The 17467-nt window shown below is 34.4% G+C and overlaps 1 protein-coding gene across 1 annotated transcript in view; it reads right to left on the reverse strand.

Moving 5' to 3' along the window:
* LRP1B (LDL receptor related protein 1B) overlaps positions 1-17467 on the reverse strand; it is a 1771065-nt gene that overhangs the window by 719251 nt on the left and 1034347 nt on the right. Inside the window, exon 22 of the mRNA XM_004375116.1 lies at positions 6960-7160. Coding sequence (XP_004375173.1) covers positions 6960-7160 — 201 coding nt within the window. The remainder of the gene's footprint in view (positions 1-6959; positions 7161-17467) is intronic.

The following is a 17467-nucleotide window of genomic DNA, read 5'->3' on the forward strand; positions in this document are numbered from 1 at the left end:
GAGACTAACTTGAAATGTAAACTTCATTTAAACTACAACAATAAAAAAAGAAAAATGACCTGATATTTTGGCTGAATTAAAGAGCATCTAGTATTGATTGCATGAAAATATGATTGGTTTATGCAGAAAGGGACCCTGCATTCATAACACTTGTAATAATTTATATTACACGTTCAGTATATATGTTTATCATTCTAATCCATCACCAGACTGTAGGCTCCGTGAGATCATAGGTAACAATTGCTGTCTCTACCAGTGTACATGCTACAGGTAGCATCAAAGAGTAAGCAGCTAAAAATATTTGTTGAATATGAAAAGTGTAATTGTTCAAAAGCATCGCAAACCACCAAACCCACTACCATCAACTCGATTTCAGCTCATAGTGACCCTATCGGACAGAGTGGAACTGCCCCATAGTGTTTCCAAGGCTATAAATCTTTACTTAACCAAACTGCCACATTTTTCTCCCTTGGAGTGACTGGTGGGTTCAAACCAACTTTTTGGTTAGCAGCCAAGTGCTTTACTCACTTTGCCACCAGGGCTCCCCCCAAAGCACAAGTCCTCCAAAATTGTGACAGTGCTTGTCCATTGGGGGAAACTTCAAGAGGACACACTTGTGCCCTTGAAGAAAATAGCAGATAGCTTTTATTTTTCTTTGCAACCACTCTGTTACTTATTAGTGTATACAACTTTGTTGTTGTTAGTTGTCTTGGAGTTGGCTCTCATTCATGGTGACCGTACATATAATTCCTGAACCATCTTCATGGTCATTGGTATGCTATGTACTATGAAGTACATAATAATAAAGCCAAAAAAAAGCTTTGTCTTTCTTTGCTTTAAAAATATTTTTGAGTGGTTTTCAAAGCCTATGCCTTCGGGGACATGCTAAAGGAGACGGTTATCCAATAATTGGCAAATTGTGGTAATATTTACTTACATATCTTAAATATTTCCTGCTATCTATGGAAATTCATCCAGTTCAAAAATCAGACTGAAATGTAAGGCTTTAAAAAAAGTCTACAGTTTTTAAAACTTGTATATGGGTCAGTTATTCTCCATATTATTTGTCACCATCCAAGAAGTTAAGGCAGTAAGAAAAGGGATATGAGTACGTTAACTATTTTCTCTAAGAATTTAGTTCAATTTGGTATTATTTTAGACGAAAAATAATAGATTTGTTTCTTGGTTCCTCTAAATATGTTTGTTCACCCGTAATCATAATCATTTCAAAACAGCAGTCATTTCAAAGTATTTGCCCCATTTTGCACCAATTGACATTCTTTTTCAAGAGAATTATTGCAAAGAAATGTCATCCTGCCCAGCAAGTGAAAAAAAAAATTATTACAATGCTCTTAGCTTATTTCAAATATGACTGTTCTCAGCACTGAAAGTGTCTCTTTCTGATACTGTTTGTAGAAATAAAGTAATAGATTTTAGGATAAACAAATTTACTTCAAAATATAAAATTGAATATGTACATTTAATGTTAACATTTGCATACCCACTGCCGTGGAGTCCATTCCTACTCATAGCGACCCCGCAGGGTTTCCAAGGCTAAAAATCTTTATGGAAGCAGACTGCCATATCTTTCTTCCGTGGAGCCACTGGTGGTTTCTAACCACCAACTTTTCAGTTAACAGTAGAGTGCTTTAACCACTATGAAACCAGGGTTTCTAACATTTGCATAACTAGTTCCTTATCATTTCTTCCTTAACCCTTAACTGCTATAACAAAGGTCAACATTTACCATTTCTTGAATGATTCAAGTCTTTCCTCATTTCTTTCTCAAATTCCTATCTCTTTCCCTTTGACACTATTTTAAAAATTCTCTAGAAAAATAATCTCTTCACTAGTATTAGGAGATTAGATTGTTGTTGTTAGGTGCTGACCAATAGGTCCCAACTCACAGTGACCCTATGTACAACAGAATGAAACACTGTCCAGTCCAGCACCATCTTCACAATTGTTATGCTTGAGCCCATCATTGCAACCACTGTGTCAATCTATCTTGTTGAGGGATCTTCCTCTTTTTTGCTGACCCTCTACTTTACCAAGCATGATGTCTATCATGGATTGAATTATGATCCCCCAAAAATGTATGTATCAATTTGGCTGGGCCATGTTCCCCAGTATCCTGTGGTTGTCCTCCATTTTGTGATTGTAATTTTATGTTAAAGAGGATTACAGTGGGATTATAACACCTTACTAAGGTCACATACCTGATCCAATGTAAAGGGAGTTTCCCTAGGATGTGGCCTGCACCAACTTTTATCTTACAAGAGATAAAAGGAAAGGGAAACAAGCAGAGAGTTGGGGACCTCACACCACCAAGAAAGCAGTGCCAGGAGCAGAGCATGTCCTTTGGACCTGGGGTTCTTGTGTGGAGAAGCTCCTAGTCCATGGGAAGATTGATGACAAGGACCTTCCTCCAGAGCTGACAGAGAAAAAGCCTTCCCCTGGAGCTGACACCCTGAATTTGGACTTCTAGCCTACTAGACTGTGAGAAATACATTTCTCTTTGTTGAAGCCATCCGCTTGTGGTATTTCTGTTATAGCAGTACTAGATGACTAACACAATGTCCTTCCCCAGGGACTGGTCCCCCTTGATAACATGTCCAAAGTAAGTGAGACAAAGTCTCACCATCCTTGCTTCTAAGGAGCATTCCGGCTGTATTTCTTCCAAGACAGACTTGTTCATTCTTTTGGCAGTCCATGGTATATTCAATATTTTTCTCCAACATCATAATTTTTATTTTATTTTATTTTTTTATTGTACTTTAGATGAAGGTTTACAGAACAAACTAGCTTCTCATTGTTTTGTGACATTAGTTACCAACCCCATGACATGTCAACACTCTCCCTCATTGACCTTGGGTTCCCTATTACCAACTTTCCTGTCCCCTCCTGCCTTCTAGTCCTTGTCCCTGGGCTGGTGTGCCCCATTAGTCTCATTTTGTTTTATGGGGCCGTCGAATCTTCAGCTGAAGGGTGAACCTCGGGAGTGACTTCATTACTGAGCTAAAAGTGTATCTGGGGACCATCCTCTGGGGGTTTCTCCAGTCTCTGTCAAGCCAGTAAGTCTGGTCTTTTCTTGTGAATTAGAATTTTGTTCTACATTTTTCTCAGCTCTGTCTGGGACCCTATGTTGTGATCCCTGTCAGAACAGTCAGTGGTGGTACCTGGGCACCATCTAGTTGTACTAGACTCAATCTGGTGGTGGCCATGGTAGTTGTAGTCCATTAGTCGTTTGGACTATTCTTTCCCTTGTATCTTGTTTTCTTCGTCAGGGAGTTTGGATGTGTCTATGGAGCTTCCATGACCTTGCTTTGTACAAGTTGTCTGGCTTCCCCAGTATTGTGTACTGCCTTACCCATCACCAGAGTTACCACTTATCTATTGTCTATTTAGTGTTCCCCCCACCTCCCCGCCTCATAACCATCAAAGATTGTTTCTTTTTGTCCAACACCATAATTTAAAGGCAACAATTCTTCTTCGTTCTTCCTTATTCATTGTCCAGCTTTCCCATGAATACAAGGCAAATTGAAAATACCTTAGTCCTCAAAGTAACATCTTAGCTTTTCAAAACTTTAAAGAGGTCTTTTGCAGCAGATTTGCCCAGTGCAATGCGTCTTTTGATTTCTTGACTGCTGTTTCTATGGGCATTGATTGTGGATCTAAGTAAAATGAAATCCTTGAAAACTTCAATCTTTTCTCCGTGTATCATGATGTTGCTTATTGGTCCAGTTGTTAGGATTTTTGTTTCCTTTATGTTCAGGTACAATCCATACTGAAGACTGTAGTCTATGAACTTCATCAGTAAGTGCTTCAAGTTCTCTTCACTTTCAGCAAGCAAGGTTGTATCATCTGTACAACGCAAGTTTCCTCTAATCTTGATGCCGCGTTGTTCATATAATCCAGTTTCTCAGATTATCTGTTCAGCATAAAGATTGAACAAGTATGGTGAAAGGATGCAACCCTGGCACACACCTTTCCTGACTTTAAACCATGTAGTATTCCCTTTTTCTGTTCGAATGATTGCCTCCTGGTCTAGGTACAGGTTCCTCATGAGCACAATTAAGTATTCTTAAATTCACATTCTTCGCAACTTTATCCATAATTTGTCATGATCCACACAATGGAATGCCTTTGCATAGTCAAGAAAACTCAGGTAAATATTTTTCTGGTATTCTCTGCTTTTAACCAGGATCCATCTGACATCAGCAATGATATCGCCAGTTCCATGTCCTCTTCTGAATCCAGCTTGAACTTCTAGCAGTTGCCTGTTGATATACTGCTGCAACCACTTTTGAATGATCTTCAGCAAAATTTTACTTGAGCGTGATATTAATCATATTATTCGATAATTTCTGCATTCTGATGAATCACCTTTCTTTGGAAAAGGCACAAATATGAATCTCTTCCAGCTGGTTGGCTAGGTAGCTGTCTTCCAAATGTCTTGGCATAGACAAGTGAGCACTTCTAGTGCTGCATCTTTTTGTTGAAACATTTCAACAAATGCAGTGCAGCTTGGACCTCTTCCTTCAGTACCTTCATTTTTGATCATATGCTGCCTCCTGAAATAGCTGAATGTTGACCAACTCTTTTTGGTACAGTGACTGTGTATTCCTTCCATCTTCTTTTGATACTTCCTGCATCATTCAGTATTTTCCCTGTAGAATCCTTCAGTACTGTAGCTTGAGGCTTGAATTTTTTCTTCAGTTCTTTCAGTTTGAGAAATGTCAGATGTGTTCTTCCCTTTTGGTTTTCTAACTCCAGGTCTTTGCACATTTCATTATAATACTTTAGTTTGTTTTCTTGAGCCACCCTTTGAGATCTTCCGTTATGTTCTTTTTTATTTTATCATTTCTTCCTTTTGCTTTAGCTACTCTATGTTCAAAAGCAAGCTTCAGAGTCTCTTCTGACATCCATTTTGGTCTTTTATTTCTTTCCTGTCCTTTTTAATGGCATTTTGCTTTCTTCTATCTATCCTCTTGAGTTCTCCTTTTCCTTAAATACATTGTGTGAAACCATAGAAGGCAATTAAATCTCTTGACCAATATTTGTTATTCATTTTCATTTTTCTTATTCTCCTTCAGCGTCACCTCATGAAGAGCAAAGTGAAGCAGCCTGCATGAGTTCAACATGTCACAGTGCAACAATCAAGATAAAAATGTCTTTTTATTTTCTCTGGTATCTCTACATCCGGCTCCCTGTGACCACTTCCAATCTCTGTAATCCTTTGAAATGTATGTGCATTAGCTGATGGCTATAGTGGCTAGATAAATGGAAGTAATTGTCTATTTTGAAGTAGACAAAAAAATAAATTTAGAAGGAATCCCCTCTTTCCTGTTTTATTTTTCCAGTTTGGACAGGGGAGGATGGGAACATAAGGCTGTGTTTTCTTCTCATTCTCTTTATTTTGCTTGATGATTGCATATTCTTTGCCTTTTATTTATTTCATATAACTTGAGAGTGTGTGAAAATGAATTAATATCTTTCAATACCTATAATAAATACATCATTAGTACCACAATTACCTAAAAAAATATGATCATTGTCTCCATTTTAGTTATGAAGAGACTAAGTTCAAAAGTCATCTGCCTTTGTGACTTAATTAAAGTGATTGAAGAATAGATTTCTGACCTCTTAAAATTTAGACTATTTCCATAACAATATACTTCCATCTTAAGAGTATTGATATAGTCTTTCTTCTAAATTGTTCTTTCAACCTTCATGTGCAAACCTCACATATTATAATGCAAGAGACAGTTCCATCCACCAGCTCACTCTGTCAGTGAGAATAAACTGGAGAAAAGGAAGTGAATACAGAAAAATGAAGTCTGCCATCTTTTATTTGTAATTGTTTTCAGTTTCATGTATTTTATTATTTTTGTCTGACTCTTCTTGTTTAAAAATTAGTATCACTGAATGAAAACTGCTGCATGTACTGTTTCAAGGCTATTTTACAGAACCACAGATCCTTTGGAAGAAGGGACATTTTATTATATAAAGAAAAAATAATAATAATAATAGGCCTGTTTTTGTAACACTCAGTATGCTATTAATACCCAATTGATATCAAAATATTATAACTTCAGGTTAAATTCAGTTGTTTTTCCTGGTTTCAATCAGGCAGCTACATCATTTCCTACAGCTATTTTTTTTCCCAATGTCAAGTCATCTCATTACTGTACTTATTATTCTGTTAACTCTTCTTCATTACTACGTTATTGATGTCACCTTTAGTATTATCTATAAAACATGTTTTTTAAATCTCCTTGCTAAATCTCTGATCTCCCCCCAGAGAAGAAAATGCAATTTTCTTTTATATGTGCTCATTGGCATAAGGAGATGGCTAGTGAAAAGTAAATTCAAAGCTCAAAATCTATTAGATTGAAATCATCATTTTAACTATATAAAGCACTCTAAAGAAAGATGAAGTATGAGGACCAAAAAACTGGAGGGAAAATTACGTGAAACTGGGCAATATTCAATTTGTTTTATTATCCAGTCTTCTCTTTTCTTTTTCCTGAAAACAGTTCCTACTGTAATAAATAGAAGGAATGTCAAAAGCCATAGGGTGGTAGTAGACTCCACTTCACAGAACAGTAATAAAAAGATACCCCTGTTCTGAATGACTCACAAACAAAAATATAATGAGTTAATTTGTGGGAACAGAAATAACTATCCAGAGATGTAAATGATGAGCATAGTCATGCAATGGTTAAGTTAGCTGGATACGGGCTAGCTTTTTCCGCTTTATTTTTAGAAATCTTTAATCATATTTAAAACTTTTTGTATGGATTTACAGTACATAAAAATGTACATAGGGCTGAACGGCAAATGTTGCATTGAAGAGGAATGAATGGGAGAAATGATTTTTACTATAGTAATTGTCAGCAAGTGAACTAAAGAGTTCCAGTTCCATGCAGGAGTAAATGCAATGTAATATGCATTACCGCAGAGATCTCCTTCATCAGACCCATCAGGACAATCCCTTCTCCCATTGCAGAGTTTCTCTGGCTGCAGGCACACCGAAGTGTCATTAGCACAAGGGTACTTGGGTGGTCCACACAAGAAACTCTCACAGTCATCTTCATCTGACTGATCTTCACAGTCAATATCTCCATCACATACCCATGCTTTGTTGATGCATCTCCCTTAAGAAAACAGAAACAGTATGCATTTGATTTTTGTAATTAAGTCTCTTTAACAATGGGTGGCCATTATTGTCTTCAGTCAGACAGAGCAGAACTGCTTGCCATTAGCAAGAAATCTATTTGCTGAACGTTTGACAGTTTGTTTTCATGACAGAATTTGAACAGTGCTTGCCCTGGTTGTTAATGTGCTCCCAGTGTTAAATCCTTGACGTTTTCTTTAGTTTCAAATTATTGCCCTGCTCTATTAAAAAAAAAAAGAAAGTTTCTGTGATTAATTAAAAGTTTAATTGTGATACTTTTAGAAGCAAACTTTCAGAATACGTTTTGTGTGCCAGTGCCTTTCAGAGCCCTTAGTTTAGGTAAATGCTTTATTTTAGCAGAAGTCATCCTTCTATTCACATCTATAAACCTCAATCTCTCAACCCTTCATACCAGACATGCCGTCTCATAAGAGAATATCTTACATAACAAATTGTTCAAGAATAGATAATTATGATTAAAATTGCATGTTGTTAAACATTTTGGTAGCTAACATATACATAGACTGAATTTATAGAAATAAGGTTTTCTTTATAAACTTTGAAAGAAAAAGAAAAAGACTATTGTTTATTCAGAATGTTACAAAAGTAACAATGAGAAACGCATAGAGAACAACGGTCATTGTTGCCTATGTAAACCTTTTCACTGCAAATTATTCCTTTCTAGATTGTTTGCATTTTTCTTCTAATTCATCCTCTTTTCTGTATTATACAAAGTAGAAATGTAATGGGAATAAAAAATGTTCCTAAAGACAATGGTTACTGGCTGACTACATATTAACATCTCACAAAATGAGTGGGGCAAATAAAGGGGAAATGTAAAATATTAGTTAGATTGCATATGTCCAAGAGTCATTACAAATTTAAATATTTTCTCATATTACAGGGGCTAGTAATTTTAAAATAATTAAAATATTGGTGCAAAGATGTTTTCTTTATAGAAATAATAAGTCAAATGAGAAAAAATCAAAGTAAATGTCATAGTTCATAAAAATACATTTGATGATGATCAACATTAATTATTGATACAAAAAGACTCATAAAGTAAGAATTGATGGACACTTTACTAATATTTTATATATGATTGGAGAAACACTATAAACTTTCGCCTTAAAACAAAAATATAATTAATAAAATTATTTAATATTTTTTGGAAATACTATCTAATGCAATTAGATAAGAGAAAAAAATGAGATGTAAAGCTTAGAAAAGAGAAAGTAAATGTATCACTATATGTGGCTAATAAAATTATATAATTAGAAAATTAATTAAAACTAAGAACTACAAGAAACAAGTAATCCAATAAATAGGTAGTAAAAAAAAAAAAAAAAATCCTTTGCCATCGACTCAATTCTGACTCATAGCAACCCTATAGGACAGAGTAGAACTGTCCCATAGGGTTTCCAAGGAGCGGCTGGTAGATTTGAACTGCCCATCTTTCGGTTAGCAGCCGTGCTCTTAACCACTGTACCAGCAGGGCTCCAAAATATTTAGTAAGCTTCAAAAATTATACAAATACTCATACCCACTGCCATCAAGTGGATCAGACTCATAGCAGCCCTACAGGACAGAGTGGAACTGTCCCAGAGGGTTTCCAAGGAGCGGCTGGTGGATTCAAACTGCCGACCTTTTGGTTAGCAGCCAAATGCTTAAACCACTGCACCACCAGGGTTCCACAAATACTAATAGATTATTATATACAGAGAACATAGAGGAAAAGATCAATTAAAAAAAGTCTACCTAAAAAATAAAGTATTTTAGGATAAACTTCACAAAACTGTATAGAATTTATATGAAGAATATTCAAAATTCTACAAAGTAACCCAAAAGAGTCTTTGAATAAAGACATCAGTTGGTCTTGAACAGGAAAACAATACTGTAAAGTTACTAATTTCCCCTAAATTAATATGATCCTAATTAAATAGTAACAATATTTTTACAACCCTATAAGCTAATCTTAAAATTCATTTAAGAAAACAAAAATGCAAAAATCATTAGAATTCTACTAAAAAGAAACAGAAAAAAATTATGATCAGTAATTGTATATACCAAATATTCAGAAACATTTTAAAGTAACAGTAGATAAAATAATTTTATAACAGAATATCAAAGACCATATCAATACTAGCATAGACACCAGAAATAGAATCATTTATGTACACTATTTTAATATACAAAAAGTTGGTAATTAAAAACAGTCAAGAAAATACTAATTACCAAATTAATAATGTTAGGATAACTCACTAATTATCTGTAGGAAAAATAAAATGGAATCTCTACTTGACTCCTCACACCAAAATAAATTCTAGATGAATCAAAGGGATAAGCATTTTAAAATAACAATAATGAAGACATAAAGATTCTAAAAAATATTTTTAGAAGACTTAAAATGATAATAAAACAAACCCAGAAACCATGAAGAACAAGTTGATAAATTTAATTTCATAGATGTTTTGCATTCTACATTGCAACAATAAAATCTACAAAGTTAACCTACAATCAATAAACCAGAAAAAATATCTCTCTGTATTTGACAGAAGGGGAGCATATTTCCTTAAAACACAAAAGGCTCATTCAAATCAATAAGTTAAAAACCAATGACTCAATAAAAGTGGCCAAAATTCACAATGGAATAATAATGGATTACAAACATACAATGTTTAAAATCACTTGCAATTAAAAAGAAGAAAACTAAAATAATTTTATATCTTTTCTTCTCTATCAAGTTGACCAAGATCAAAACATTTGATAATTCATTGATAGCTCTTCATCGATAACTCTTCACCACAGTTATTTTACTTCTAGAATTGCTTCTGTAGTTGTTGATATATTTGCACAAATGCACAAAGGTGATTATGTAAGGATATATATCGCTGCTTTGTATATATTAGCAGAAGATTGGTAACTATTTAAATTTTCATCAGTTTGAGATTGGTGCCATAAATTACAACGCATCCATACATTAAAATTTTATTTTTGAGTGAAAAAGAATGAGGCAACTCTGCATTAATTAATATAAAACAATCTTCAAAATATATCAGCACAAATATAAAAAGCATAGAACCGAGTTACGGTAGGCCTTCTTATATGTTAAAAGGAATTTATCTGTTTATCAATGACTATCTATCCATACATATATTAATATAAGTACATGGATAGGCTCTTCTATACATAAATTATTTCTGGAGGGCTACACAAGAAATTGCCTGTGGAGTGAAAGACTGAGGTACAGGAAACCTGGGGCAGGAGGAAGATTAACTTTTCACTGAATACTCTTGTTTTGTTCTATTTTTCCTACTACCAGATATCTGCCTAAATTTTCAAAAAAAAAAAAAACTAGCTCATTTTAAAAAATGATGAGGGTGAAATACATAGCATTATACCATGAAGTCAGAGATTTTCTATAAATCTATTATAAAAAATTCTGTGTTGAGGTTACTCCATGCCTTATGCTTTTTGAGGGACTTTTGGAAATTTAACGAAGCATCAACTTGTTCTCTGTCACGAAGGAGCTTCTAATCTAGATGGCAAAACAAGATTGATGCACAACACACAATTGTAGTCTAACATATGACAGTCTGCAATGAAGTATTAAATTATATGGCATCGTCTGCAAGCACAATAGAAAGAAGGGAGAGTTCAAAACTAATATAGTAACTTCATTTTTTGGTATGGTAAATCAGGACATAACTTCCTTTTTTCACCCCAGACATCACTAATCCATCATGATATCCTTAAGGGTTGACTGTTAATTGTTCCAGCAAACCATCTATAAATCGTTATCAATCATTTAGAGTCAGCATTGAGGTAATACCTATTTACCCTCCCTGACCTAAATGCTACCTGGAAAAGGAAAAGACAAATCATACTCAGATGACTGTAATTAATTCAGATTATGCTATCAGAGATATGAATAAGTATGCATATATACCTTAGATAAAATTTAAAACTTTAAATACCCACTCCTTACCAATGATTTTGCAGGGAATGTTTGAGGCTTAACTGCTTCTCCCATTCTGGGATGTTTGGTTTCTTTTTTTTTTTTTAAATGTAGATAAGAACACATCCTAGGTGTGATAAATTTAAAATTTCTAATTCATGACAATTAATTGGGTGAAACCCAAAAGCAACCACCTCAGTAAATATGTTTAAATAATGTTATTTTTACTTGATTTATATTATTTATATTTACCTTTTGTATATATGTACTCTTTATTTACCCAATTATGAGTCACGTCATTGGACATAATTTCCGAAAGAACAATATTGTAAATATCCTTGTTTAACCTCCCTCTTTCATAGGGAAATTGACGTTTTGGTCAAATTGGTATTATTAAAATAATAATAATGAATAATATTAAAATATTATAGTAATTGTAAATATTTAATACTTAAAACTCAATCTTTAATATTATTTTTTTCAATGTACATAATTAAGTTCAAAATAACCAAATAAATCACTTTGCATTTACTAATTCTTCCTTTAAAATACATTACATGCTGAAAATAATATTGAGTGATTATTACATAGTTGGGAGCCCTGGTGTCGCAGTGGTTAAGAGTTTGGCTGCTAACCAAAAGGTCGGCAGTTCGAATCCACCAGGCACTCCTTGGAAACCCTATGGGGCAGTTCTACTCTGTCTTACAGGGTCACACTGAGTCAGAATTGACTTTACAGCAATGGGTTTGGTTGTTATTTATCATCAAGTTGAGTTCTGTATAACATTTTCTGAATTCTTTTAATGACATTTTTCAACTTGATAACTACGTGTGCAAGACACTATTATGGTAATTGTAGCTTTGTCTTTTATGTAAGGAAAATAAGAATGCCCAAGTAACAAACAAATGCAGAAATAGTAAACAGCAGCATGCTGGTACAATGACAGCTGCTACAATTACACACACACACACACACACACAAACATTATAAGATTTTCTTGATTTGTTTTACCTTGAAATATATAATTTAGGTGAAAAGATATCACAGAGTCATCAGCTACAAGAAAATAAAGAATTTCAATGAATGCTTACAAATGAGTTGGTTTCCCAGACAAGATTGATATGGTATCTTCTAGAGTTTTTCCTTCTTCCCTGAACTATTTTGAGCTTTTCTTTCTTTTTTTTTTTTAATAGCTATACTTATTGTAAATTGTTTCACTTACTTTTTTCTTAATAAAAGGAAATTCTACTAGAGGATAATATCTGTCTGGGATATGACTGGCAGTTAATATTAAGAATATCAGTGTGTAGAAAAATAAATTTTTGAGACAATCCAAATGGATTTCACTAATTATATATTTATAATGCTTTTTTGAATAATGGTCTTTGAACTGCTATATATATATATATTTTAATTTTTACACTCTTAACCTTTAATACCACATACATATTTATTTCTCTAACAATGTTTGGCTTCAGTTCAATTCAGCAAATATTTATTAGTATTATGTGCTTGGCTAGCTACTAAAGACTGTATAAAGATGAGAAAGACAAATTCCTGAATTTGTGGAGAAAAAGTCAATTTGTGACAAATGTTCTAATATTGAACCTATATAAATAACAAGATAAAAGTCATATAGTCATCGCAGAGTGCTCTGGAATTTCAAGGAGGTAGAAACTAGGTATGACTGGAAGGATGAGGACAAGCTTAACCAAGATGTTATTTGGAAAGGGGTTTTGAAGGATGGTAGAGAATTTTATACATGGACACAAAGAAACAGGCATTTCATACAGATGGCTGTCTTACATTGTGGTCAACTTTTAAATATATATCATCTGCAAAATAAAAAGGAAGTAAAACAGAGAAATTTAATAGCATGTTGATTACTCCTACTTGTCAACTGGAGCGTATCAAGGGAATCAAAGGTGGAAGTGAATAAGCTCTCCCTTAATTTGGTCTCTGTTACATTTCACAGTGAATTCATTGTAAAATTCTATTTTGTATTCATGTACTCTTTATGCTATATATTATATTCTTAATAATATAGTTATACATACAAATTACCATCAGAACTGTATCACGGAACTATGTATACCGAATAATATGGATGATTTCAGGGGTGATTTTGAACAGTTTTAGCATTACTTGCTGAATCTATCTCACACACAAGAAGCAACTCTTATGTAAAGGCATGAAGACAAGAAATGATGGAGCATGGTGAAGAAGCACTAATGAGGCAGTTTTGAGCTACAGTTCATGAGAAGGTTGATTGCTAATTCAAGAAGTGTCCTTAATCTTATAGACAATAGAGAATCCTTGAAAGTTTTTGAGAAAAAAGGTCACAGCATCTTAAGTAAGAGGAAGCTAAAGTGGTGTGTGGCATGGACTGAAGCTAATCATTGCCGGGGGCGGGGGGGGGGGGAACCTTAGGCCATACAAATATCTGAGTGAGAGAAAAAGTGGGCTTAACCTTAGGCTGTGATATGCGAATAGAAAGAAGAGAATGGGTGATGTTAGAGAAATGGTAGAGGTAACATTAGTAAGACCTGGAAACTGATTACAAGGTAGTAGTGACAAAGGGGGCTTTCTGCTTTAAATCTGACTGTTTAGGGGATTGAAGGCGTGTCAAACAGAAATGGAGAAACGAGGAGGAATTTTTGTCTCAGAACAGAAAGTGGGCTGTTCACCAGAGTTAAACAAATGAGTCTGAAATATGGACTAAATTTCAGTGATAGAAAGAGATCTGGGAGGCATATCCCAGAAGGTGATGGTTGAAACTTTGAGACCAGAAGAGATTGCTGTGGAGACCTTGCAGAAAGATAAGGAGGAGAAAAACATAGAAATTAAGAGAAAACCTACGCCATGCCTAGCACAAATTATGTGCTCAACTAATATTTTTAAATTAAATATAAGGGGTAGGTAGAGGAATATGGGCAAAGGAAAGCAAAATAAAAAGAGAACTCTAAATGCTAAGTGGATAAAGAGGATAATCATATATGAGGATTTAAAAAAGTGCATTTTAAGGAGAGGATGTACAGTTGCAGTGGAAGAATTCAAAGTGTGATATTAATAAAAAATTATCATTAATTTAGATCATACTGTGTTCTAGGCCCTTTCTGCATATTCTGTTAGGTATTCTAATTATCATCCCTACCTTACATATTACTAAATTGAAACTTAGAATGGTTTTATACCAGTATCAGTACCAGCACCAGCTGCTGTCCGGTCAATTCCAACTCATGGTGACCCCACGCGTGTCAGAATAGAACTGTGCTCCATAGGGTTTTCGGTGATGGATTTTTTGAAATTAGATCTCTGGGCCTTTCTTCTGAGAAACCTCTGCATGGATTTGACCCTCCAACCTTCCAGTTAGCAGCTGAGCATGTTAGATGTTTGCACCACCCAGGTGTTCCAGAGTGGATTGGAAACTTATCTAAACTCGTGCAGTTACTAAATGCAGGAGTAGGATTCAAGACGGAAAAGCGTGCGTACTGAGAAACCATTACTGGTGGCCATTGAAACAGCAGCTCCTATCAAGGTTAGGAATTGGAAATTAGATTCCAGGAGGTGAAGTAGTGAGTGACAGATAAGGCACTTAGGTAAAGGTGATTTAATGAAGGGAACGAGGAAGACAAAATGAGGTAATAAAATAGGATGGTTTTTCAGGCTATTGGGTTAGACATAGTTATACAGAGGAAGAAAAACCAGTAAGGGAAAGAAATTGAAGATAGAAGCATGAAAAGGACTAAAGTTCCACAGAGAATAGCAGGTCACAGGATCAACATCTAAAGAAGAACCCCTCTTGACAAAAAAGGAGGCCATGTTCTTCTTTAGACACGGGATTGAATGAAGAGAAGAAAAGAGTTAGCATACAGCAAAAGGTTTAGAACTGTCGCCGGAAGGTATCAAAATAGAAATACATAAGAAGCAACATGCAAAGTATTTTATTATGGCACATAACCAATGGATAGGTCACCACATTATTTTGGTCAGAAATAAATAGAAATATTCCATAGGGTTGATTACAGAGAAGTACAAAAAAAAAGCACTGTTAGATAATCCTTCATATAATTCTAAATCAGTATTCCATTGTAGGATATTTTTGGTCCTAATTCTACCCAGATTCATTTTTAACAGTGATTAAATTCACCACTTCACTGTGAATTTATTGATACAACAGTAGGGGCGGAAAACAGAACAATTTAAACGTAGACATTCACAGAAGCCCACAGTGGATTTTTGTTACACAGTGGATCTGAGCAGAGCATGATGTTTATGAAGCCACTGTCAGAGTTCAATCACCATGTGTGTGAGTTAGTTTCATTATATTCCTTTGCTAAAGACCACTTCATCCTTAACTCGTAACTCTGTCTATCACAGGACCTGCCTCGAAAACATGTTACTTATTGCAGTGGAATCTAAAACAGGTTAGCACCAATCTATCATAACTCTTAAAAAAACAGTCAATCAAAAGAGAACTATGTTAAGATATGACACCTTCCCACTCCTTTTCCCTAGCTACCCTTTTCCACTTCTCGGAGACAAACACTGACAACAGTTCCTTGTGAATTCTTCTAGATATTTTTTTAAAAACTGATTTTATGTTTGAATGACAGTTTGACTCAGTAAAATCTTGGGTCTTCTTTCTCTGAGGAAAATAGCTCAAATATGTCAGAGCTCATGCCATAAGGATTCTTCAGATTGATGATGATCATAAGATAATCACTTCATGATCACCTCCAGGCATTCGTGTTCAAACTTGAGGCAGGGGTAAGTGGGAAGATGAAGGGCAAAAACGTGTCAGCTTATTCTGTTCTTTTTTTATCAGGGAAGCAGAAATTTTCTCAGTGGGCCAATGAGCAGATTTTGCTTACATCTCATTTTCACATAAGCTACTTCTAGCTGATAGGGAATTATTCTTCATAGAAATCTATGAGTTAAATATAAGGGTTAGAGCAGCCCATCAGCTGGTCTGCCAGCATATACATTGGATTTCTGTTCTGTCTTCCGTATCTATAATTTTCTTTCTACTTCTTTATGCCTCTTATGTATTTCCATTTTAAGTTGATTGATTCTACTCGACATCTTTGTTATTCTTTCAGATTAATCTCCTTTGCACTGTTTCCATATGATTGTTATAATAGATTTTTTATGTTTTGCTCTCTTATTGAATGTTCTTAGCTAATGGTTCGTCTCCTTCTGTTTCCATACCATAGTTTCTTTGTCCTCATACAGCTGCCCTTTACTTTCCTGGATTATTTGATTAAAGGTTTTGAATCTATATTGGTCCTTGGCAGTATTTTTTTGTAAATGATAGTGTTTCATCTACATTTGATTTTCCTATTAACTCGCTCTCTTCCTTTTAAAATAACTTTATTAAATGTATTATTTACCTTCGAATGAGGTGAGTTTTCATTATTATTCTATTTTTCTTTATACATTTCTGTAATCACCATTGTTTCTTGCATTCTACCATTTCACTAAGTCTTATTTTCTTATCAGTATAGTAATTTTCTTAGTGAGGCTTTCTATGGAAAAATATCCTACACTCTGTATATCTAAGCTATCTTGAATAATATTTTAGCTGGGTATAGAATCCTAGCCTGAAATTTTTTACCTTTAGCTTTTTATTTCTTCATCACATTGTGGCATTGCTTAATACCTTCTTTAAAAAATAAAAAAAAACCCATTGCTGTCAAGTCGATTCCGATTCATAGTGACCCTATAACACAGAGTAGAACTGCCCCATAGAGTTTCCAAGGAGCACCTGGTGGATTCGAACTGCCAACCTTTTGGTTAGCAGCCATAGCATTTAACCACTACATCAATACCTTCTTAGATAATCTGATTTTCTCTCCAGTAGTTTCAGTCACTGATGTTATGCAATTTCAAAATTACCTACAGAAATTTGGTCTTATTTTCATTAATTCTGCTCACAAATCTAAAAACTCTTAAAAAAAAAAATGAGGAATCAAGTCCTTCTTCTATTCAGGGAAACACTGGTTGGTCTCCCATTCTTTCATTCACTTATTCATATAGTCTGTTAGTCCCTCTATTCTCTCATGGAATTTCTGTGAGGTTATCTGTTGTAGTGTTTCAATCATGTATCTTGATTGCTCTTTACTTGTTTGTTTCTTTCCTCTATCCGCTTTCTGGGTAGACAATACTCTTTTTATTTTTATTTTCATTTTCATCAACTTTTTTCATGTGTTCACTCTAGAGTTCATGTCATCTATTGAGTTTTTAAAAATTCAGGGTTGATATTTTCCCTTTCCATGATCTAATAGATCCTCTTTCTCCACCTTTTCCTCTTGTGTTTCTGCTTGTCT

This window comes from Trichechus manatus, unplaced genomic scaffold (assembly GCF_000243295.1).
Source record: "Trichechus manatus latirostris isolate Lorelei unplaced genomic scaffold, TriManLat1.0 scaffold00033, whole genome shotgun sequence".
NCBI classification, from domain to species: Eukaryota; Metazoa; Chordata; class Mammalia; order Sirenia; family Trichechidae; genus Trichechus; species Trichechus manatus.